General features: G+C 40.4%; 1 protein-coding gene across 2 annotated transcripts; it reads left to right on the top strand.

Annotated features, from left to right (window-relative positions):
- Window positions 1-24934, top strand: Zbtb34 (zinc finger and BTB domain containing 34). Of its 2 annotated transcripts, XM_026386553.2 has the most exons (3): window positions 1-64; window positions 18347-18414; window positions 18516-24934. In XM_026386553.2, exon 3 carries the CDS (start codon window positions 18526-18528, stop codon window positions 20038-20040), a length of 1515 nt encoding a protein of 504 aa, XP_026242338.1. In that variant the 5' UTR covers window positions 1-64; window positions 18347-18414; window positions 18516-18525; the 3' UTR covers window positions 20041-24934. The 2 variants fall into 2 exon arrangements, with proteins under 2 accessions (XP_026242338.1, XP_026242339.1); XM_026386554.2 differs by lacking the exon at window positions 18347-18414.

Consider the following 24934-nt stretch of genomic DNA (forward strand, 5'->3'; position numbering starts at 1 on the left):
CTGGCGCCGGCGGCGGCGGAGGGGGCGCCGCGGGCGGGCGATGTGAGCGCGGCGCTCAGGGCAGGTGAGGCGCGCCGGCCGGGGGCGGCGGGCAGTGGGCGAGGCGCGGGCGGGGCCGGCAGGACGGGGGTCAGCCCCTGGGCCGCTGTCCGGCTCCCCCTGGGCGCGGCGGGGCGGGCGTCTCCGCGCCTGGTCAGTCCCGCGGGCGGCGCCGGCGGGAGCCCAGGCCGGGCGGGGTCGGAGGCCCGGGCACCTGCTTGGGCCAGGCGCGCGCCCCAAGGGGCAGCCGTGCTCGGCTCCGGAGCCCGGGCGCCGCTGACCGGGCGGAGGGTCGCGAAGGAGGCTCTCCTGGGCTGCTCAGCCTCCGCCCCGGGCGTCTCGGGATCCCCGCTTCCGGGCACGTCGCCCCCGGGGTTGCTCCCTGTTGTGCCGGGGGCGGGGGTCTGGGTGTTTGAGGCCCCTGGAGAGCCTGGCCGGCCGGGGGTCGCCCCGGGAGGGGCTGCCAAGAGGCGGCTGCCTCACGCCACTGCTTTTCTCCAGGTAAACAGGCGGCGGCGGGTTGTGCTTGGCCCCGGAGGTCTCCGTGGTCACTCTCGCGCTCAGTTGGTCTTGCCATTCCGAGGGCGGACCGGCCCGGGGGCTGTAAACAGTGTCCTTCGAGGCCAAGTGGCCATGCTGTAGGGCGGCACTAGTCAGGGAGTCTTGTGTTAAGGCTTTCAGGAAGCCTTTTCCACGCTGGGCCTCAGTTTCCCCACGTGAGAACGGAGGGTTCGGATTATAAAGACCGTTCCAGCGCTGCTACGCTGTGTAAGCCTGGAATTGGAAGGGCTGTCCCTGGTTGAAGACACTGGGCAGCTTCACTGAAGACTTTTTTTTCCCTCAAATGTGCACTTTTAGCCACTTAATTCACTTTTGTTTCACACAGGTTTAAAATGACTACAAGCAGCGTTTTCCAACCTCACTTTATCATCTTTCATCCCTTGCTGTTCACTCTAGTTTTAGTGAATCGCATTCCTCGGAGCTTTTGCATGCAAACATTTTGTTTATATTTGCCCATTTTTCTTTGTTCCCTAGTCCAGGCCCTCTTTGCTTCACATCTGGATTATTGCAACAGTTTCTTAGCTGGTCGCTGACTCCAGAGGTTTCCCCTCCCCCATCCTTCCTTTATGCTAACGCCGAACTTACTATAGGAAGTCAAAAAATAGTTGAGCGCCTTCTTGCTTATTAAATGCCAAGATGCTGTTCCATGTGGTGGGGGAAAGTAATTGAAGGCACACTTAGTCTCCAAATAGCTTTACATTAGGTGCCAAGACATTACCTGTGAAAAGGTAATTTTGATTAGACAACGCTGTGTACAGTAGAATTAAGAAGGCAAGATGGAGGTCACTGTAGGCACAGTGGTCAGGGAGGGCTTAGTGAGGGGGCGGGATTTGAGCTGGGTGTTAAAGGATGAGTAGGCTTCAGATGGGAAAAGAGGAGTCAGGCCCAGTGATCCTGTGGAGTTAGTGACTAGACCAGTCTCCTGGCAGAAAAGGGCTCATGTAGGAGAGGGGTAGGAGGAAAGATTGGTTGGGGCTGGTTCCAGAAAGAACTTGAACAGTAGGCCAAAGTTGAAACTATTCTAAGGGCACTGTTGAGCGACAGGAGACAAGGGGTGGTTCGTGAGCTAGAACCGGAAGGGAGAGGCTGGAGGCCAGGGGATCAGCTAGGAGGCATTGGTAGTTATACCACTATTCAAAGCTGATTGGTGTCCAGCCATTGCGTGCCCTATCTGCCCAGGGCTATCCTTGATTTAGTCCCACCTCATCCACCTGAACCTTATTCCCTGCTTCTTCTCCAAGTCTGGCCCCAGCAGAAGCCAAGTCATGACTGCCTCTTGGGCTTTGCCCCTGTTGTTCCCCTCCTCTGTGCACATTCTCCATTTCACTTCCTTCAAGTCCCTGCTGAAGATATACTTCCTTCAGAGCATGTTCCCTGACTGCCCTACCCCCATGCCTTTGTGGCACTCAGATCTAGCACTTGTTCCTTAGTTATTGAACTTGTTCTTGTCCCAAATGGAGTGGGAGATTTTTTTAAGGGCACTGGGTTTTTACTACTTCTCTCAGAGCCCTTCTAGTACCTGATGTTGGAGCTGTATTTTTTTTTAATAGGTATTCAGATACTTTTTGATTTTTGTTGGTAAACAATTTTTTAACATTTATTTTAGGGAGAAGCTCTTTTAGTTATTAGTGTTATCTATCATGTTTAACTGATGTTTAATGCCAGTCAAGGTGGATGTTTTCAGCTTTCATTCTTGGGGTACAGAAATCTTACAAACATCAAAATGTTTATTCCTGATCACAGGAAAAGAAAAATGTCATAATTCTTCAGTCAGAAGATGTGGGGAAAGATTATCAGCTTTGGAATCACACCTTGGTTTGAATCCCAGCAAGGCTACTTACTAACTATGTGAACTTGAGCAATTTATCAGATGTCTCTGAGCCTTCATTTTTTATTTGTAGTATGTAGGATGATAAAGACCCTTTCATAGGATTTCATGTGAATTTTTAAATGAAATGAGATACAAACAAGGTAGTAAAATGTGTATTACCTAGTAACTGCTTAATACATTGTCATTGGGTATGGTTTTATCAAGGGGGGGTGATCATAGGCTACCTGACTGTATCCCCTGAGTTATAGATTTCAGCATGGCTCTGTATCTGCCTTGCAGTTGAAGCACTTGTCAAAAATGTCAGTATCATAAATCTAGAAGCCATAGTTATATTTTATTCTCATTAATTTTCATGTTGCTTTACTTTAAATTCTGCTTAATGTTTTTCAAACTTCTTAATCCTGTCCATTTAATGTTTTGTAGCTGACAAACTGCTGAATTTAGCTTAGTGAAGGTCATCAACTGAACGCAGTTAAGTTTCTAATGGTTATTTTCTGGTTGATGTTGATGGCATGGAAAACCTCATGGAAGAATGCAATTCCAGGTGAGCTTTTCTAATCCTTTTGTCATAAGAGGCAGAGCATAATGTATTTTCCAGGTCCAGTGCCCCTATAATGCACCCTTAATATTTTTATGTTGATTTCCTTTTACCTGAAACAAAGCTGTTAAATTTGTGATTAGAATTTGAAACATCTAGCAGGGCATGGTGGCACACACCTGCGGTCCCAGCTACTTGGGAGGCTAAGGTAGGAGGATTGCTTGTACCCAGGAGTTCAAGGCCAGCCTGGGCAACCTTGTGAGACCCCATAACAAAAAGAAAAATAATTTGGAATATTTCTTTGCCTTCTTCACTGACAGTAAAAAGAATGAACATTTCATAGAGAAATGGCAGCAAACCATTTGAAGTATAATGTATTGTGACCTTGTAATTATTACCGTGTCAGACTTAGCCTGACTTTATCCATGTAGTACATCCTTAAATGAGAATTCTCTTTCTGCTTGAAGTTGATCATTAAGAATTCTGCATCAGTAAAAACCCTGCTTTTTTGTGTTTGTGTGATGCTGGGGATTGAACCCAGGGCCAGTTTACCACTGAGCTATCTCCAGCCCTTTTTATTTTTTATAACCCTTTTATTTATTTTTTTGAGACAGAGTCTTGTGAAGTCACCCAAGCTATCCTCAGGTTTTCAATCCTACTGTCTTAGCCTCTGGAGCTGCTGAGATTACAGGCTTTCATCAACACACCCAGCTTAAAGTCTTAGAGGAGGTAGAGTTCTGACTCTTGAGAATGACAAATCTAGGTTCAAGTCCTGGCTGAGCCAGTAATTAGCTGAGTGAACTAGGGAAAGTTTCTTCATCTCTCAGTTTGTTTCTTCATCTGTAAAAGGGGAATACTTATAACAATTGTCTCATTGTTGTCAGGAAGATTTAGTGATCAAGTAAAGAGCTTACTTAGAGCACTGTACACAGTAGGAGCTGAATAACTCAGTCCTTACCATTGCAAGTAAAGAGGTCATTCCTCTCCTGCTTGGAAAGCTCTGAAGCAGCTTCTGATGTTTTGCATTGACTAAGACAAATCGCACCCTCTCAGAATTAGTGTATCTGAGCAGACCTGGAGAATGTTAACGCCTTTGTAGGAAATGTAACAGTTTGGATAAAAATGTTCTTTCAGGCTTACATGAATTAATGCAGTAAGAACTCTAAACTTGTTTTCCTTTAAATTAGGATGAGTGCTTCATGAATATCCATCACAGAATGCCATTTTCTTTATTTTTTATTTTTTCTTGCGTTGAGTTTCAGTAGCACCAGAATGTTTCATGCAGCCCTGGTGCTATTCGGCTGTTGCTGCTTTCCAAAGGATTAGATTGTAGCTCATGACAGCTCAATTTTAGTTTTGATCTAGACCCGGGCAGAAATATCTAGAAAAGTTATTTTTATATAGTTGTTACTGCTGTTACCATGCCTTTCATCTCCCTGCTTCAATCTGTGGTCTTTTTTAAAGACTTTGTATGAGTGAAAATTAGGGATCTTCAGTGTCTGATGGAGAAAGCTTAGTTTGAGCTGTGTCTCAGGTGTCAGCAAGTGACTGACTGAAGCCAGCAGGTGCATCTGGGTTTGAAATCATGAGCATCTTGACTGAGAATAATGGGTACCTCCTGGCGCCTTAAACAACTTCCAAATTTGTAACCGTACTTTCCTTTCTTGAAAGTGTAACTGGATATTTTTAAAAGAAGTGTAGCATCTTGTGAAACAAATTATAGCGTTTTCAGGTTAGGTGGGAATAAACCACCTTGCTAGATTTTGCCTTTTCTTAGACATGGTCCTATACCTCAGGGTCTTCAGCAGGAAAGGCTGAGAGCCAGTAATACAGCTAAGATAGTACTACGTGGATCTTGAGTCTCTAGCTTGGTTTAGGTTACATCAGCTGACCCATGATGAGAGCCCCTCTGTCTCTGTTCTCAGAGCTGTCAGAGTGGGAAAGCTCTGTGGCTTTTGAAGCTCACAAAACCAGCACACATCCAGTACCTTAGTCTGTACTCTTTTGCTTTAATTCTGGTTGTCATGGGGAAATGATTCCAAGGATTTACCCAAGAATTTCGTGAGGGTGTCATGCCCAGGTGACATTCAAGAGTCCTGTCTTGTCTGTAAGTTTTCTGTAGCATGGGTCAGCAGTGTGACAAGATGTTCCTAGTTTTTATTGTCTAGTTTCCTCACTAGCAGAATATATGATGCAGAGTTACCACCACCACCAGGATTGAACCCAGGGGTGCTTGACCACTGAGCCACATCCCTAGCCCTTTTTTTTTTTTTTTTTTTTTTTGGAGATAGGTTCTTGCTAATTGCTTAGGGCCTCACTAAGTTGCTGGGGCTGGCTTTGAACTTGTGATCCTACTGCCTTAGCCTTCCAGGCTGCTGGGATTACAAGCCTGTGCATTCACGCCCAGCTGATAGTTTTACTTTTGATACTAGTCAGTGGAAATGCTGTTTCAGGAGAGAGCTAAGTATGAATGGTACATTTTTTCATCAGATACTGTGTTAGAGTACCACACCTTTTTCTGTTCCCAGTTCTCTTCTATGTTCCCTCCCTGAGGAACATCATCTTTCACCACCATCCTCAGTACAGTTTTTGGTCACTTCCCAATCAGTATCTTTTTCTCTCCTGCCCCACGTTTCCTACTCCTTAGTAGGCAGCCTCAACTCAGCTTGTCCTTGCTGAGCTCCTTGCCCCCGCAAAGTGGATGTCATACCTGTCTCCAAAGTCCTGTTAAATCCTCTGGACTCTCATTCACAGTGGCTGCCTTGAGAATCCCACCTGCATTCTCTATCCAGGTGCTCAAGGGCCTCCATCCTATGGCAGTCCTTTGTCACATCCCTTCTTGTACCACTCATGCAGCTCATTGCACCTCAGACCCCATCCGCTTTCATACTGCTCCTGCCACTTCTGTCTGGAGTGTTGGATCTGTTCCTTTTGAAATGCAAGGCCCTGTTTTAAAATATCTTGCCTACGAAGATTTCTATTGATTTTTAAAAAATCTTTTTGGTCAGAAGTAATCAGTCCTATCATTGTTCCTCATAGTTCTTTATTTCTGTCTCTATAATTGTTAGTTTTATATAAAAATTATCCATTTGCAGCCCATCTTTCTTTAGATTTTTTAGTTTAAAAAACTATTTTTAGGCAAAAAGCCTATGTCTTTTATAAAATTTAGTGAGACTAATACAACTATGTGATTTAAAAAATCAGAAGTTTTAAAATGAAGTATGTTTCCCTTCCTAAGGTGACCAGTGTTAATATATCATGTGATTCCTTCTAGAACAGATTCAGTAGCACATACATTTGACCCTTGAGTAATACCTTTTTGAACTGCATGGGTTCACTCATTCATGGAACGTTTTTAATTTTTTTTTTTTGATATTTTAATCATTTGAAAAACCTCACAAAGCATGTAGCCTAGAAATGAGAAAAAGATGTCATGAATGTGTAAATATGTAGATACTAGTCTTTATTTTATTGTTCTCTGCCATAAAATACCCACAAATGTATTACAAAAAGTTAATATGGGGCTGGGGTTGTGGCTCAGCAGTAGAGCGCTCACGTAGCATGAGGAGGGCCTTGGGTTTGATCCTCAGCACCACATAAAAATAAAATAAATAAAAAAGGTATTATGTCCAACCACAACTAAAAAATAAAATATTAAAAAAAGTAATGTGTATCAAAACTTAAAACAGCTGGTTGTGGTGGTGCAGCCCTGTAATACCAGCAGCTCCAGAGGATGAGGGAGGAAGATCTTGAGTTCAAAGTCAGCCTCCACAAAAGCAAGGCACTAAGCAATTCAGTGAGACCCTATCTCTAAATAAAATACAAAATAGGAATGGGGATATGACTCAGTGGTTGAGTGCCCCTGAGTTTGATCCCTGGTACCCCACCCCCCAAAAAAACCCTTAAAACAAACACAGACCACATGGTACCATTTGCATTTGAGAGAAATGTAAACAAACATAAAGATGCAGTACTAAGTCATAACTGCATAAAATTAATAGTAGTATGTACTGTATTGCTGTAATAATTTCACAGCTACCTCTTGTTGCTATTGCAGTGAGCTCAAGTGTTAGGAGTATTCACCTAAAATAATTGTGTAATCTAATCCTTCCACATCACTCCAGTAAGTTGCATGTAGTGATAAAAAGTGTTCTCTTGAGGTTCTTGTGCGCTTTTTACTACATATAATGCATATAGCATACAAAACATGTTAATCTACTTGTTTGTTATGGGTAAGCTTCCTATCAATAACAGGCTATTAATTGTAAAGCTTTGGGGAAGTCAAAAGTTATATATATGCAAAACACTGCACCTGGCTATCTGTTCTTTTTAATGAACATTGTAGTTTTGTTTTTGAGACAGGGCCCACTGTGTTGGCCAGCCAGTCGTCAAACTCCTGGGTTCGTGTTCCTCCTGCAGGAATGTATGACCCCATCCAATTTGCTTTTTTCTTTCTTTCTTTTTTTTTTTTTTTGGTTGTTCAAAACATTACAAAGCTCTTGACATATCATATTTCATACATTAGATTCAAGTGGGTTATGAACTCCCATTTTTACCCCAAATACAGATTGCAGAATCACATCAATTACACATCCATATTTTTACATAATGCCATATTAGTAACTGTTGTATTCTGCTACCTTTCCTATCCTCAACTATCCCCCCTCCCCTCCCCTCCCATCTTCTTTCTCTACCCCATCTACTGTAATTCATTTCTTTTCTTTCTTTTAAAAAGCCAGTCTCAAGGGCTGGGGATGTGGCTCAAGCGGTAGTGCGCTCGCCTGGCATGCGTGCGGCCCGGGTTCGATCCTCAGCACCACATACCAACAAAGATGTTGTGTCCGCTGAGAACTTAAAAAATAAATAAATATTAAAAATTCTCTCTCTCTCTCTCTCTAAAAAAAAATATTCTCTCTCTCTCTCTAAAAAAATAAAAAAAAATTTAAAAAAAAGCCAGTCTCCTTTTGATGGTGATCCTTTTTTTTTCTTCCTATAACAAAGAAAAATCCTTAGTTGGACATCCTTGTTACATATATCCTAATCCTAATGTGGATTTATATATATAAATGAATATTTATGGGTTTTATATGTAAGTAAATCTATCTATCTATTGATGGTACTGAGTGGCACACACAGGTACTTTCATTGAGCTACATCCCCAGTCCATTTTGTGTTTTATTTTGAGATAGGGTCTCCCTAAGTTGCCCAGGTTGGCATCAAACTCCTGGGCTCAAGCAATACTCTGCTTCTGTCTCCTTAGTAATTGGGATTATAGGTGTGCACCACCCACCTAGTTTGTGAGTATGATGTATTTAAAGGCTCAATTCTTAGCTGTCATTTGGGGACCAACAGGTAAATGCCCTTTATGTGTTGAGAGAGATTACCCAGTTATCTCTCAGGATTACATTTGCCAGCTCTTTTAAAATGTCCACAAGTCTGATGAGTTAAAAGTAGTATTTCATGGGCTGGAGTATAGGTCAGTGGTAGAGCGCTTGACTAGAGGCTCTGGGTTTAATCTCCAGAACTTTAAAAAAAAAAAAAAAAAAAGTCTTTTTTCTTTTTGGAATTCAAATATCTTTAATCATGAGTAAAGTTAAAACATCTCTTCATGGTCTTTTTTTGTTTTCTCTGGTTTTTGTTTGTTTTATTGAACTGTGTATCCTTTCTTCAGTAGATTTTTTGTGTTCACCCAATTTGATTTATAAATTAAAGAATTTGGGCAGTAGCCCTCTGTTAAACATGCATGCATTTTTCCTCTAGTATGTCTTTCATCTTGTGGTGTTTTTGGAAAGGGGGGTATGTTTTTGTCATGCTTTTATGTTGTCTTTGCCTTTGTGGCTTCTGGAACTTATGTTACGCTTAGAAAGGCCTTTATGTCAATATAAACAAATTAACCCATGTTTTATTTATTTTTTGGTGATATGCAAATCTTTTCAAAATAGTGGTATAAGAATATAATGAATAATATAATTGTATTAATAGAACACTCCATACATTCCCTGGTACTATTTAGGGCCTTGGTAAACTAATGCAACAGCTCTGATAACTCAGGGTGCTGTGTTTCTGTTAATTGGACTTTTTAGTTTATGTTACCCTATGGAGTCATCATATATAAGGGCGGTTGTTGCCTTTTTTTGCTCAAACTCAGTGGGAGGAACTGGGTGATGGAAGAGCAGGGGCTCTCATCACTGATGTCCAGACTTGAGCAGTTTCTGTTAGATTATGGTTGACTAGATTATAGTTTGCAAAATGCCTTTCTGTTCCAGAACTCCTTTAGGCAAAATGTACTTTCTTCCTAGAGAGCTTTGGAGCCTGCATTAGAGGCGTCATTTCCTTGTTTATCGTGTTTCAGAACAGCGTCTTGTCCTCATTCATGGGCATGGTGAAATCGTTTGTAGTTAATTTTTGAGTGGGATCTTGCAAAGATCTCAAGCAGCTTTACTTACTAAGCCTGTTGCCATATGGTCTTGCATCAGCCCTTGTTCTCTTTTCCTTCACCTTTTTCAGGTCTGTGGGAGGAGTGTCTGGCCTGGCTCAGGTGGTTATTGACAGACCAGTCCCACTCTCCCTGTGGCTGTGCCCACAGTGCCTCAGTATATGAGTGGCCTCTCTCTTGCTGGAGCCCATTCTGTCTTAACTCCACCCGGTGTGTGTCACTTTACTTCTAAAGCTGTCCACCTTCCCCTGGACTCACCTTGGTGATTTAGCTTCCCCACCTGCTGTCCTCTGGTGCCATCAGACTTGGCTTCCTTACTACTTGCTCACTCGTGGGTAGTCCCCTCAGTTTGTTCTTGTTTTTGGAACACAGGCCCATTGCTACTTTGAATTCTTTTGAACTTGGACTGAATGAACCCTGTGTCTTCTTGGAAGCAGCTGCTCTTTGGGACTTCCACCTTTAAACACCAAAGGACCAGTCACTTGAGCCTAGTTCTGTGATTTCTAATTAATTGAGACTTTAACACGTAAAGATGTTTTTTTGTTTAAAGCAGGTAAAATGAGCCAGGATTAAGGGGCTCTGAGGGAGAAATAGGGATCAAAGCTGTGAATATGGATGGCATAATACACTTTTAGTTGGAGGAGGACTCAGAGTTTTCTGCTCACAGTCCTTCTACAGGTGATTTTGATCTAAAAAGAGGATGCTGAAATTGCTTTTTCATAGAGATGTGCATTTGTAATTTTGGTGGATATTACTAAAATGCCTTCATTTGCTGTTCTTCCTCCTGGGCAGCAGTCGGAACAGTCCTGGGAAAATTGGCCTTAGAGTCTGTTTCCTCATCTTTAAAATGGTTTAATAGGGCTGCTTCATGGGGGATGGTAAAGGTTCAGTGAGCATGGTAAGTCTTTCAGTCATGCCTATATGCATCAAGCATTTGGTACCTGGTGGTTACTGGTGGTTACTGACATGTCAAGATGTTCATGTAGGAGTCTTGACATGGACATCTGTCCAAAGAGTTGGGCTCTGTAGCCCGAGGCTGGCCACTTGTTTACGGGCCCTTGCAGCCACAGATCTTCTAGTGTTGGAAGCTGAAAAGGACTTTTCCAGGAAAAGGAGGAAGGTTAAGGTATGTGATTGGAGGTAGCAGTCATCTCCTTTTTTTTTTCAGTTTCTGAGACTGGTATAGGGGTTTCATATGTGTGGAAGCAGAATATTGGACTGCCCATATTAGAGGATCCTTCCCAAAACCCACCCACAAGACCAGGGAGAGCCTCAGATGGCCACGGCAGTAGCTGTGTGAGAGGTGGAAGCTGTTTCCATAGTTTGACTTCATACTCTTTCTTTATAAGACAGTAAGAATTCTGGCTGGAGGTATGACTCAATGGTAGAATCCTGGGTTTGATTCTGAGCACTACCAAAAGAAAAAAAAAAAAGGAAGGAAGGAAAAGAGAAATAATTCTAAAGTAAGAATTTGAAAAAGCAGAAAGATGGTCTCTTCATTGGTTGTATGAGCAGAAGAGACCTCTGAAGCTGAGGAGCCAGTAGACCCCTTCAACTAAGTCCTCTCCATGTGGTGTTTTTTGAAAGAAGTGTTTCTGGTTTTTATCAAAAGTATAGTTTTTACAAACAAAACCAAAATAAATATTGTTAAAATAAGTATTAATAGTACTACAGAAAAATGTTCATTTTATATGTGCCTGTTTTTTAAATTAAAGTGCAAAAATGTACATGTCTAGTGTGGGCATGATTTTTTACCTAATATGAGGGAAAACCCTATGATTAATATGCTAAATTAAAGAAGACTGATTCTGATGTTTTTAGTGAGCAGAATAATCAAATTCATTATTGTTTTCTGAAGAAGCTGCAAACTTAATCTAAATGAAAAACTCATATAAATTACTACTCTGCATTATCAAAAATGAATTCCATTCCCATATCTCTTTGAGTTGGGAGGAACCTGCATTAAGCCTGGATCAAACTACAAGACTGGGACTTATTTATCTTTGAATTCCCTGTGGTTTTGTATAAGTAGGAGATTGATATTGAGTGAATATTTCCTATGAAAGGAGGAAAAAATAATTTAAATCCCCAGTTATTATGCCATTTAGTGACTACAATTAAATCTCATATTTGCAGCACATATGACAAAAGGCTAATTTCCTTAATTTGCAAAGAACTCTGACAGTTCAATAAAAAAAGCAAATATGGGGCAGGGGCTGTAGCTCAGTGGTAGAGTGCCTGCCTCGTATATGTGAGGAACTGGGTTCGATCCTAAGCACCACATAAAAATAAATAAAGATATTGTGTATATCTACAACTAAAAAAAAATTAAGAAAAAGGCAAATGTGGGCAAAGATAAGAATAGGCAATTCAAAGACAGAAGTTAGGTTGCCATTAAACATGAGAAAAGATATCAACTTCATTTATATATAAACATATGCACATCAAAATGATGAGGTACCATTTTTCTCCTGTCAGTTCAGCAAAAGTTAAAATTTAATACCAATTGCTGGCACTTGTAGAGGGGTAAGACTCTTCCCATGTTTTTGGTGAAAGGCTAGTTGCTTCCACCTTATATAGAGGATAATTTGGCACTATTGAAATGAAAACCTCATGATTCCTCTGTGAGAAGTTAGAAAAGAAAGCCACAATGTATGTGGCATGTATGTTGCTGTTCTGGCTTTGAATTGGCTATTTAAGTTGCTTCCTGTTTTGATATAAGATGGTTAAAAACACTGATACAACCATCCATGGAATGCTGTGAAGTTGGAAAAATTGGGGTCATTGGGTATATGCTGCTAAGGAAAGACTTTAAGGTATATTAAATATGTTTCTTAAGATCAGAGTACAAAACAGTTTAGGCCAATACAATACGTGTTTAAATTTCTCTGAAAGAGCACCCCAAAACTACCAGTGATTGTCTGTGGGAAAAGGGGTTGAGATTGAGGAAAGTTTGGCAGTTTTTGTACTTTTTTCCACTATAATCTGAAATTCTACTATGTGCATATTTTAAAAAGATAATTAAAAATTGAGCTAACATAGGTATAGGCCCTCTGGCATTCTATGTAGGGAAGAAATCAAGAACTGCCAGAAGCCATTGAGTAACCTCTTGGAGGATCGTATTTGAACTTGAAGTCCCTTTTATAAAAGGTTCTGATCTCTTCTATCTCAGGACTACCAACCAGGCCTAATAAGTCCAGTCATGGGGTATAGAACTTGTGATGAATTATGCTATTTGCTCTCTGTAGCCTGGTAATGTGCCTAGAACTCAGATTAACTATAAATTCACTTTTTTCCAGTCTTTTAGAAGCTGCTTACTCAAGAGTGTTGCTTGTTAGCAGCTCCAGGGAGGAACTTTGAATCTCATTGTCACTGCCAAAGGAAGCATTGGTATAAGGGAGAGGAGAGCAAAGTGCTTCTTTCTCATTTCGCAGAAAAATGGAATCCCTCTTAGGTGTTAATCAGGGTGTTTCATTTTTCCCCTTAGTGATTTTATTTCAAGTATCATTCTCTACTTCTGAGAAGATAAAAAGCTACACACAGGAGAGGAGGCCTCATTGTAAACGTGTTCTTGGTTTTTCATTCTGCTTCAGAAGTGCTTTTTTATTGTCCTTTTCCCCTGGTTTTCATCTGCCCCCCACCCCCTTTGCCCCTTCATTCCACAAGTTGCTATTTACACACTTGGTATCATGAAAATGCTATAAGGTTAAGTAATATTTGACCTCTCGTCAGGTGCCAGCTGGGTTGCATTTTTGTAAGTTGTGCCAATTTGAGAAAGTATTGTCTCATCTTAATTTTTTTGTTTACAAATGAAATGATTAAGCATTTTTTCTCTGTTTAATAGGCAAGGATATTTTCATTTCTTTTTTAAAACATCTGTTAATACTCTTTGCTGATTTTTCAATTGTTATATATGACTTTCATTGATTTATGAATCTTGTATTCTCTGCCATGTATGTTGGAAAATATTTTTCATAATTTTTTTTTCTTTTGGTCAAAAGGTATTTTTTTTTAAGTATATAAAAAACTTACTTCTGTAGTTAAACCTACATATGTATCTTCCAGTGCTTAGAACTGTCTTTTCCTAGAGATTATTTCAGGGTATGCTATAAGAAATCTGATTCTGTTATTGTTTGTTCATATTCCTTAAGCAGCATCTATTTTAATCATTATTCCTTTTTTTTTTCACTGATTTGAAATGTCTCATGAGGCTGATTTCTACCTGCCTGCCCTGACAGCATGATGTGGGCTCTGCCCTTCCCTTCAGCCCTGTCCTGCTCTGGTATGAGGCTCCCAGCGATCCTTCCTTCCCAGCCCAGGCTCTTTATCTCTTTATACATGTGATTTCTTCTGCCTAGACAGTTTCCTTGCAGCACCCCCACACCCTCACAGAGCTCGCTAACCTTTGCTCATCCTTTTGGTCTCATTTAAAATAGTATTTGTGGGCTGAGTTTGTGGTTCAGTGGAAGAGCACTCACCTGGCACATGTGGGCACTGGGTTCAATCCTCAGCACCACATAAAAAATAAATAAATAAAAATAAAGGTATTGTGTCTCTCTGCAACTAAAAAATATATTAAAGAATAAAATAAAATAGCATTTGTTCAAGTGGCCTTCTCTGACCAGTCCCCCATTATAAAAGATCTCATTGTTTGTATCACAGTTTATGATGAGAGGATTATAGCGCCCCTGGTGGTTAGTGTCTGGCACATAAAAGGTACTTAATATCTATTTTATTTACCAAATTAACTTGAATCTAATTTTACATTGGCTATATTTTTCTTTTCTAAAATTTCTTTAGCATTTATTCTAGATCTGTGCTGTCCAATTTGGTAACCATTAGCCACACATGCACTTGAAATGCAACTAGTAGGGCTAGGGATGTAGTACAGTGGTAGAATACTTACCATGTGTAAGGCCCTGGGTTCAATCCCCAGTCCTCCCAAAACAAAAAACAAAGCAATAACAAAACCAACCCCTGAAATGCAACTAGTCCACACATGTTGTATATAAAATACACATCAGATTTCAAAGACTTAATATGGAAAAAGGAATTTAATTCCTTTTAAAAACGTCTCATAGCTTTCTAAACTGTTGTTGATTTTGTGGTGCAATGTTTTAGATACATTGGGTTAAATATATTGTGAAAATTTTAGTTTTTTATTTTAAAAAATATAATTTACTAACACCAGGCACTATGCTGCATGTCTGTAATCACAGCAACTTGGGTGGCTGAGGCAGGAGGATTGCAAGTCTGAGGCCAGCCTAGGCAGTGTAGTAAGGCGCTCAGTAACTTAATGAGACTCTCTCAAAATAAAAAAGGCTGGGGATGTAGCTCAGTGGTAAAGCATTCCTGTGTTCAACCCCCAGTACCAAAAAAAAAAAAAAGTACTAGATGGCTTGGGTTGCAATACAGTGATAAGGCACTTGTCCAGCATGCATAAGACCCTGGGTTTCGTCCTTGGAGCTGCAAAGAAAAAGAAAAAAAAAGCAACTAGAAAACACTGTTATACATGTGTTTTATTTTTCATTGTTCTAGCATGTTTGAGATCCTGGGTTTAATTCCCAGCATGGGGTCGGGGGATGAATTGAAATCATTTTGTCAAATTTCTAAGAAAATATTCCATTGAGTCGCATTACATTTACAAATTAATTTTAGATAAAGGTGTCCGCCTCTATAGTATTGAATCTTCCTTCAGAAGCATCTCTTCATTTATGAATTTGTATTTTGTCCTTGTATTAAGGTAGTATTGTATTTTCTTTTTGTTGGCCCTACTGAAACCAGAATTTTGAGTGAGACTAGATTCCCTGTTTGGTCAATTTCCTCTGGGTTTTTGTCCTACAAATTTTGAAGAAGGGAAAAGCAAGCAGAGCAGAATTTATTTAAGGGAGAAGAGATAGAACCCCTGTCATGCGTGAGGGAGCCTCATAGCAGGAAAAAAAAAATGGTGTGCCAGCTTAGGAGTTTATATATGGTTCTGGGATGAGCATGGAACAAAATCTATATAAAACAGGCATTGAAAAAGTATCAAGGGGCTAGGATTGTAGCTTAGTGGCAGAACACTTGCCTAGCTTGTGTGAGGCACTGAGTTCTATCCTTAGCACCACATAAATATAAACAAAATAAAGGCCTGCTGTTCATCTACAAATACAATAAAAATTTTTTTAAAAAGTATCTAGACTATCATTTGGACTATCAATACCCCCACCTACCTTTCTATAACTTAAGTCTGAGTTTATCCCCATTTTCCATTTTCCACCTCAGGAATTGGCTGGAGGTGTGCCCACAGGTTGTGTCTTTAACATTTGAAATAGGCCTTGGTGGTGCTCATTAACATGTCTATTGGTTAGCCTATGTGGTTGAATGGGACCAATTATCCTGACTGCCTTGTCATTTTACTATCTATTTTATTTATCCTCATTCACTGTTTATTTATCCTCATCCTCACCCAAGTATTGTATAGTTTCTGTTGCTATGTTGCTGTCTGTAAGTTGTTATCTTACACGTTTTTTTTTTTAATGTGCAGTTATTTTTGAGACCCTCCACTTCTTAAATCCTAACTGTAATATATATTGCATATGATTTGTTTGTATTTCCTATGTAAATAGTCATAACTGTGTGTAACAGTAATTTGTCTCTTTCTCTTTTTTTTTTTTTAATGGCTATATGCCTTAATTTCCCCTTGTTGTGTTGCTTTGACTGGAAGTTCCAGAACAATCTAAGAGTAGTGATGGTAAAAATGTTGTCTGTCTTCCAGTTCCTGATGGGAATGCCTTACTAAAGTGTTTACCAGAATGTGCTCCAGGGAGCATTAATTCTTTGGAATATTAATGTGTGTACCTTGAGAAAAGAGTTCCAATTAAATGAGTTTGCAAACTGCTGAGTTAAACAGAATGCTCCTCTGCAGGACTTTTCAGATGGGTTATTATGCTAATGTGTTTTTGATCCCTAGGAGATAAGGAAGGATCTGGGGCTGGCTAATTCATGGGCTTGTGTTCTACCAAGTAGTTTTGGGACATGCAGACATAATGTTTCCTTTTTAAGGATGCTGCTGTCATTGACATGCAGTAGATACTGTTTATTATATCAAGAAAGTATTGTTTGCTGACTAGCTTATTGAATATTCCTTCCTTACTCTGAGGTGTTCAACTTCCTCAACTGCATTTTTGGTATAGTATTGATTTAGTCATATGTATTTTTTCCCCTTTGACCTTCTTATTTTATAGATTATATTTGTATATTTCCTAATATGTGGCTACTCCTACTTTTGGGAAGCAGCTGTTCTTGGTTATAATATATTCTTTTAATGCGTTGTATTTCCTAGTATTTCCATTAGAACTTTAAAATCTCTACTTAGACAAAGTAGACAGTGTTCTTTGTGCTATTTGTCATCTTCTGGTATCAGATTTGTGCCAGATGAACTGAAATGCTTTAAATGTTTCTACATGTGTCTGGAACAGTGAGAACGGCCTGAAGATCATTTGTGCCTTGGCACTTCTGTTTCTTTTTTTATTTAGTTCTGCCAATTTATGTTATCCTAAAAATATGTCCATTCCATACAGATTTCAAATTGATTTCAGTCGTAAGTCTAGGATAAATAAAGGCACAGTATTCCTGTTTGACTAAAATGATTTTGAATTTTTAAAAAAATTCTAAAGTGATACAGTTCCACTAACTGATCCTTTCCTGCAAGTCTTGTATTTGGTTGCACATTGTCTTGTCTTGAAATTGTTAAATTTTTTTTTCTGTGTTTTCTTGCTTTCTTTGAGCTTAATTTGTTATTTATTTACTAACCTCCTGAGTTGAGTAGTTTCACTTATTTTTAATACTCATTCTTTAATGGTAAAAAGTTTGAAGGCTTTGACTTCTCTTATTGCCTTTCTTGTTGTTGGTGATATTTTCTAAGCCTCCAGCATTTCATTATGAAAAATTTCAAATATTCATAAAAGTTGAGAGAATTCTATAGCAAACACCTGGATACCTGCCATCCGGACCCTGCCATTGTTAGCATTTTATAATGTTTGCTTTATTACATACCTGTCCATCTAATTTTTTGGAGAAACATTCCCAAGTAAGTTGAAGACCTATGTAAATGTCACTCAGACCCTTCTTTACTGCTGATTTTGTTTTCTCATTTTATAAATACTTGTATTCCATTCTGATTTTTCTCTGATTCAATACCTATTAAGGAGGGCTTTAAATTTTTATTGGTTGGATCTTAAAAACTAAAATATAATTGTTAGATCTCATCTTGTGTTTTAGTCAGAAAATGTAGCCTGGCCTCTCTGTACTTCATCAGTTTTGAGCAAGCTGGTGCTGCAGATTCCAGACAAGAGGGAAGCAGAACTGTCCCAGGTGCACCAGCACTGTGAGCTCTAGTGGAGGTGAGGCACTTTTGATGTGTCCATCACTCTTCTTGCTCCTACTCCTAAAAATAACTTTACTGGAAGGGACTGAGCTTTGCTGTGTCACAGAAAAGTGTGCAGAGCAGAAGGTGGAAAAGTGCAAATCATGACAGTACTGACAAGAGACCTGCTTCACTCATGATGCCCAGTGTGCTGTTAACTTGAAAAATACCAGTTAGAAATACACAGATAAGGGCTGGGGATGTGGCTCAAGTAGTAGCGTGCTCGCCTAGCATGCGTGAGGCACTGGATTCAATTCTCAGCACCACATAAAAATAAAATAAGGATATTGTGTCCACTAAAAAAAAAAAATACACAGATAAGTCAGGTCATCCTTTAGGTGAATTTCAGTAATTTTTAGAGTCTTTCAAATCCTCAAAAGTAAGTGAAACAGGGAAATATTTTTTCTGAAAGTATACTAGTTTCTCAGTTGGAGCAGAAATAGCCCTATTATGTCTAGTGTTTTATTTTTGATCAAGGGAATGTTGGATGGTAATGATACTGAGCTAATTAATCCTGTGGTTATTTGGCTTTAGGTAAATTAACTGAAACCTGAAAGACTAAAAAAAAGCAAGAGGAAGAATGTTGAGGCAGACCTTAGGAGGTACGATAGTTGCAGTGTTTAGATGTTGTCAGCTTGTGTTTATTTCACTTGTGCTTGGTGAGCAGCCATTGGTGAATTATGAAATCTCTCTTTTTCCACAGATTGCGCTTCATGTCGGTAGAAATGGACAGCAGCAGTTTTATTCAGTTTGATGTGCCCGAGTACAGCAGCACCGTTCTGAGCCAGCTAAATGAACTCCGCCTGCAAGGGAAACTATGTGACATCATTGTCCATATTCAGGGTCAGCCATTCCGAGCCCATAAAGCAGTTCTTGCTGCCAGTTCTCCATATTTCCGGGACCATTCAGCATTAAGTACCATGAGTGGCTTGTCAATATCGGTGATTAAAAACCCCAACGTGTTTGAACAGTTGCTTTCCTTTTGTTACACTGGAAGAATGTCCTTGCAGCTGAAGGATGTTGTCAGTTTTCTGACAGCAGCTAGCTTTCTTCAGATGCAGTGTGTCATTGACAAGTGCACGCAGATCCTAGAGAGCATCCATTCAAAAATAAGTGTTGGAGATGTCGACTCTGTCACTGTTGGTGCTGAGGAAAATCCCGAGAGCCGTAATGGAGTGAAAGACGGCAGCTTCTTCACCAACCCTGTTGAGATCTCCCCTCCATACTGCCCTCAGGTACGGCAGCCCGCTGTGAGCAGTGATCTCCGGATGGAGACGACTCCCAGCAAAGCTTTGCGCAGCCGCTTACAGGAGGAGGGGCATTCAGACAGGGGGAGCAGTGGGAGTGTGTCTGAGTATGAGATTCAGATCGAGGGGGACCACGAGCAAGGGGACCTCTTGGTGAGGGAAAGCCAGATCACTGAGGTTAAAGTGAAGATGGAAAAGTCTGACCGACCCAGCTGTTCTGACAGCTCCTCCCTAGGTGATGACGGGTACCACACCGAAATGGTTGATGGGGAACAAGTTGTGGCAGTGAATGTGGGCTCCTATGGCTCTGTGCTCCAGCATGCATATTCCTATTCCCAAGCAGCCTCACAGCCAACCAGTGTTTCAGAAGCTTTTGGAAGTTTGAGTAATTCTAGCCCATCCAGGTCCATGCTGAGCTGTTTCCGAGGAGGGCGTGCCCGCCAGAAGCGGGCTCTGTCCGTCCACCTGCACAGTGACCTGCAGGGCATGGTACAGGGATCTGACAGTGAAGCTGTGATGAGCAACCCTGGGTATGAGAGCAGTCCCCGGGAGAGGAGTGCAAGAGGTCACTGGTACCCATACAATGAGAGGTTGATCTGTATTTACTGTGGGAAGTCCTTCAACCAGAAAGGAAGCCTTGACAGGCACATGCGCCTCCATATGGGAATCACCCCCTTCGTGTGCAAGTTCTGTGGGAAGAAGTACACACGGAAGGACCAACTGGAGTACCACATCCGGGGCCACACTGATGATAAACCATTCCGCTGTGAGATCTGTGGGAAGTGCTTTCCATTCCAAGGTACCCTCAACCAGCACCTGAGGAAAAACCACCCAGGCGTTGCTGAAGTCAGGAGTCGTCTAGAGTCCCCTGAGAGAACAGATGTGTATGTGGAACAGAAACTAGAAAATGATGCATCAGCCTCAGAGATGGCCCTAGATTCCCGGATGGAAATTCATACAGTGTCAGATGCTCCTGATTAAGATGGTAAAGAAGTGCACCCAAACAAAGCACATTAATCAATGCATATTTGTGATTTGCTTTGTTGTAATCTTTGGTTTTCCCAACCATCTGGAAATCTCTTGGTCTCTTGGCAGTTTTTCTAAAGTTTCTGGATGGAACACTTCATTGTGTTTATCCTTTCCCCGCCCTCTCTCCCCCAAGGAGCTCAAAGCATGAAGGGCAACATATCCAGGGAAAACATGGGCTGACAGTATTCCTCTTTGGCTGAACTCTTAATCCAAAATCCTCCAGTGAGTTAGCTATGCCAACTAGTTGACCTGCCATTCTCTGCCAAGAGGCATACTCTCTCTCATTGTGGGCACTGACACCAGTGCATTTCCACGGAGGGACTAGGATGCCGTCAGCTGATACAAATGGGTAACCTTTTCTAATTTAAACTTACTTTAGGGGGTAGTTAGACAATTTATATATATATATAATAAAACGATTATTATATATATAGTATATATACATTCTCAAATTTGAGTTTATTCTGGTTGAGGTGAATGTAAGAGGAATATATAATTTAATACAATGTGAACAGAGCTTTTGACTCTGTCTCATCCCTACCTAATATGTTACTTTTGCCCCTTTGTTTTCCTTACAGAAGAATGTTAATAGGTTTTCATATATATTAATCATTGTGTCCAAAAGCAAGCAAAGCAAATCACAGTGTTCACAGCTCTGCTTCATAACAAGTACATAAACCAAATGCCATAAAATTTCTTCAACTCTAGTTGGGAACCCTTTGGAATTTTTGTTCGTTGTCTGGCAGGAAAGCTGGACGACCTGTGGTGCTGACCTTTTTACATAGTATAGTGTTATATTAGCCAACCCCAAAGGAGCAGTGGTTTTCAAGGTTTTTACCGGCCTACAAATCTACCTTCATTCCGTACTGTAGAAACATACATACCAGGTAACTAAATCGAATCACTCTCTACCATGAGTTAGTCCTCGCACTAAAGGAAAGGGATTTGTAGTTTTGTCTACAAAATTCTCCAAGCAGTGTTGTGGTGTTTTTGTTTTCTTCCTCCTTTTTCTTTCCCTTTTCAAACAGCCAGTTCAGGTGCACAGCAACTTTTTCTACATGCAGTTCCCTGGGAAACTGCAGAACTTGGAATTTGTACTTTTTGTAAAGCTATACTCTATGGGAATTGCAAGCAATATATCTATCTTAGTATTGTGTGTGCTAACGAGAGCCTCGGTGGCTCCCCCACTCTCTCAGTGTTTCCTGCTTAAAGAAACCAACAGTTAAAAGCCCTCTGAGATACTCAGTGTGTCACCAAATTTGTGTGTGTATCACCATATTTTTGGTCACGTGGTGCTATTTTTGTTAAGTATCTTTTAGGTCAGTATAGTTGTAGAAAATGTGAAATTTAATGGTAGTTGTGAATTACAGTTATTTTCCTCTCTTTGGTTCATAGCTTGAAGAGAGACCTCAAAAGCATGTACGTGCTGGCAAACACATTACTGTATACCTGATCCTGTTTGAATAATGTTCTATTGGTAGGAAAAGTCTTCACTATTGTGTTCACATATACAAACAGGCTTTACAAGATCGCTTTGGTGCTGTAGACTCCAGCAGCGGGCAATCCTGGAAGCAGCTTGGTGGTGAGTCTTGCTGCAGGCTGCCCTTGGGATGTCAGCACTGCAGCCTCTGTCTGTGGACCTGGACTCTTGAGTCCACACTCAGCGCATCTCCACAGGGGAACAGTGCTGCCATCTAAGAGAGGAATAGAAACAAAAGGCAGCCTCTGAGGCTGTGCATTAAGGAATGCAGAAATGGACGTTTGCTGGTGTTCCATGCTTTTTTGGCTCTTAAAATACCAACGTAGATTTGGGGAATTATTTTGGTTTGGGTTTTTTGTTTTGTTTTTAAGAAAAAAAAGTCATTCAAACCCTTTGTGTGTAATAGCCCGTGGGTGGTGGCTGTGCAGTAGCACCTCTTTAGCACACAGGACCTGTTCACGTGTGAACTGCTACGCTACACATCAGTGTTAACTCCGAGTAGATTACACTCTAATCCTGCTGCTCCTGAGGAGCAGCTCTTGCTAAATCGGGTATATAGTATGCCTTTTTCCTCGTCAAACTGCCTAAGTGGGGGTTTGTTCTCTCCTTGAAGCACTTGTACAACTCCTGATAAAGCCGCGTGCCTCACGGGGAGGCTGGACCCCAAGTGTTTACCCACTTAAATGTGTTCTGGGGTTTCAGGTAAATGTTTGTTGATTTTTTTTTTCTTTAACATGAATAAGTTTGATTTTGATTTTTTTTTTTTTTAAAGAATTGAATGCAAAAAATTTGTGTTGTATTACAAATTAAGTTTGTGACAAGAAAGACCCAAATCCAAGGACATGAGAGGTCAAGCTCAGGGAAGGAACCTCCTTTTCACTCAGGCTTGGGGCCTTCTGCAAGGCCTCTAGAGCTTTCTGCAGCATATGAGACAAGTTGGGAGGGAGAACACTTGGGGCAAGCACCTTTAGTGTCCTGGTTCTTGTCATCATGTCCGTCTTAACCTTATTTACATGAAGTTCTTGTAATTGTAAATTTGTTTAACTGGTTTGAGTTTACCAAAGAGTGACTTATCCAAAATTGTCTTTGACAAAAATATACATTGCTTTGATTGTACAGTTCAGGTTCAAACATTGTCATGGGACTGTTAAGGGGCAGAAAATTGATTGAGTTTCTCTCTAATAATCATGATTCCATAATTTGCAAGTTCCACTTGCTCCCATTCCTATTGCTAACACTTTACCCTTTCCACTGCTAGCAGTGTTAAGAATGAATTCTCAAGCCATAACACAGTACTGTAAAGTTCCGCAGGGCTTCGAGGGAGGCAGCACGTAGGCCAGCACACAGCTGAGTAACCTTTCTGAGCATTCGCACTGTCATGCCTTCCAGTGTGCATGACTGGTGAGAGGGTCACTCCACTCAGATGGGGCAGCAGCAGTTAATTGTGCCTTGCCACATGAGGATGTGCCAGGAGGATTAACATGACCCCAGAACAGAAACATTCCCTCCCTGAAGTTCACGTCTCCACAGACGAAGTACGCTGTGTAACTCCTTAGAGCAACTCTTTTTGGAAAGCAAAGTCCCTATTTCTGTACAGTTTTAGGTTAGGTGTTTTCATTTATATCAAATGCAGAAATCAATTAAGATAAAGTGATATGTGAAAAAAATCTTTTGCAGTAAAGTATATCCGGAATCCATAAGGCTTGTTCATAATTGAGTCTCTTCCTGAGCTACCTTCTCAGCATTAGACAATGTGAAGACAGTGACAGCGTCCTTTCTATCAATGTTTAACCTGTTACTACAAACTGTGAAGACAAAGAATTTTATACTTGTACTAATGTTTGTGGTTTTAAACAGTTTTTTCATTCTAATCAGTTCTCTACCCTCTAATTTCTACTAAAGCTGTAAATACATTTAGAAATTATATTTGTAAATACAGTATATGAAGACAAGTTAACTTTTTGGTTAGTGGAAAGCCTCCCACCCAGTTGGCACTGCCTTAGCAGTTGTCTGATTTTTTTGTGTGTTGTTTTTAGGTTTGTCCCCCCCCCACACTTTTTCTTTTTTTAAACAGCAGAAAGGATACTGTCAGTTCACTGTTAAGCAGAATATACTGTAGAACTAAATTGATAATTTTTAAATCTTTCAGAGCATATATCTCTTCTGATGAAAGCAGTTATAACCAACTCTGTTTTTCCCTTAGCCCAGACCATAGCCTGCATGTTTTTATGTGTGGTTTTGTTTTTATTTTTTGTTTTTACAGCCTAGACTCTAGGAAGAATTTGCAGGAACACAAAACAAGGGCTGGGGGGAATCATCTATGTGAATGAGCTTTACTTTAAAGAGATTGATGTGTTTTATTTTAACAACTTTTCTGTTTGTTACTGTGATTTTTTTGTTGTTGTCGCCGTCATCGTCGTTATTGTTAAATTCTATAATGGTTTCCTGTGAAGCCTCCACTGAAAGGGACTCAAATATGCAACACCTAAACTATTTTCCAAGGGCACATGCCCCTTGAATGGTGCTTCTAGACTGGTCAGGGTTATTTATTAAATTTTATATATGAAAGTATTGGGGAATTATGTAAATTCTTTATATGAAACTATCTAGTTCATAAATCATAGATTTCATATTACTCAGTGCAACTGAACTGAACGTTCAGAAAAGTCATTCACATTGTTCCAAATTTGTAACGGTTATCATGTCACATGCATCTTTTTCAGTAAGTGCCAGAGTGTGTCTGCTGTTTCTGCCTTGACTTCTCAGCCCAGAAGAGAACCTGTTTTCTCTGGTTCCCTCTCTGGGTCTGGCACAGACAGGGCTATTGTAAATCTTGATCAAGTCCCGGAGTCAGCCTTGCTTGGCACTCCGAGTAGCCGATTCAGTAAACAGACCTCTTGCTGCCCCTCAGTGACAAGTATGCTGTGAATTCAACCTTTGGACTTGTGGCCTAAGCCTCTGGTTGCTGCCCTGACTAGAGTAAGAGGTAAACTTACCTGGTTTGTTTGAGAATGACCATTTTCCTAATGTGAAAACCATCTCTCTCACCACTTTTATTAGTAGGGCTAACATTGTTTTCCGTTATAAATGGTTGAGCAATTTGAATGACTTAACACAGTGTCATTATCTTGCAATATAAACTGGTAACCTCACAACTCCACACTTCATCACCATATGAAGTAAATGAAGCTAGCTAAGCGGATGCTGTATCAACTAGTAACTTGCCATTAAGGATTATTTTATAGCATGGATTTAAGACTATTTATTCAAATGATATTTTACTCTGTATTCATTTTGTTTTAGATTTGTGACATGAATATTTCAGTGCTGCTTAATTTTGTTCTGAATTCTTGTTTCTTGCTTGTA

This window comes from Urocitellus parryii, chromosome 4 (assembly GCF_045843805.1).
Source record: "Urocitellus parryii isolate mUroPar1 chromosome 4, mUroPar1.hap1, whole genome shotgun sequence".
Classification (NCBI taxonomy): domain Eukaryota; kingdom Metazoa; phylum Chordata; class Mammalia; order Rodentia; family Sciuridae; genus Urocitellus; species Urocitellus parryii.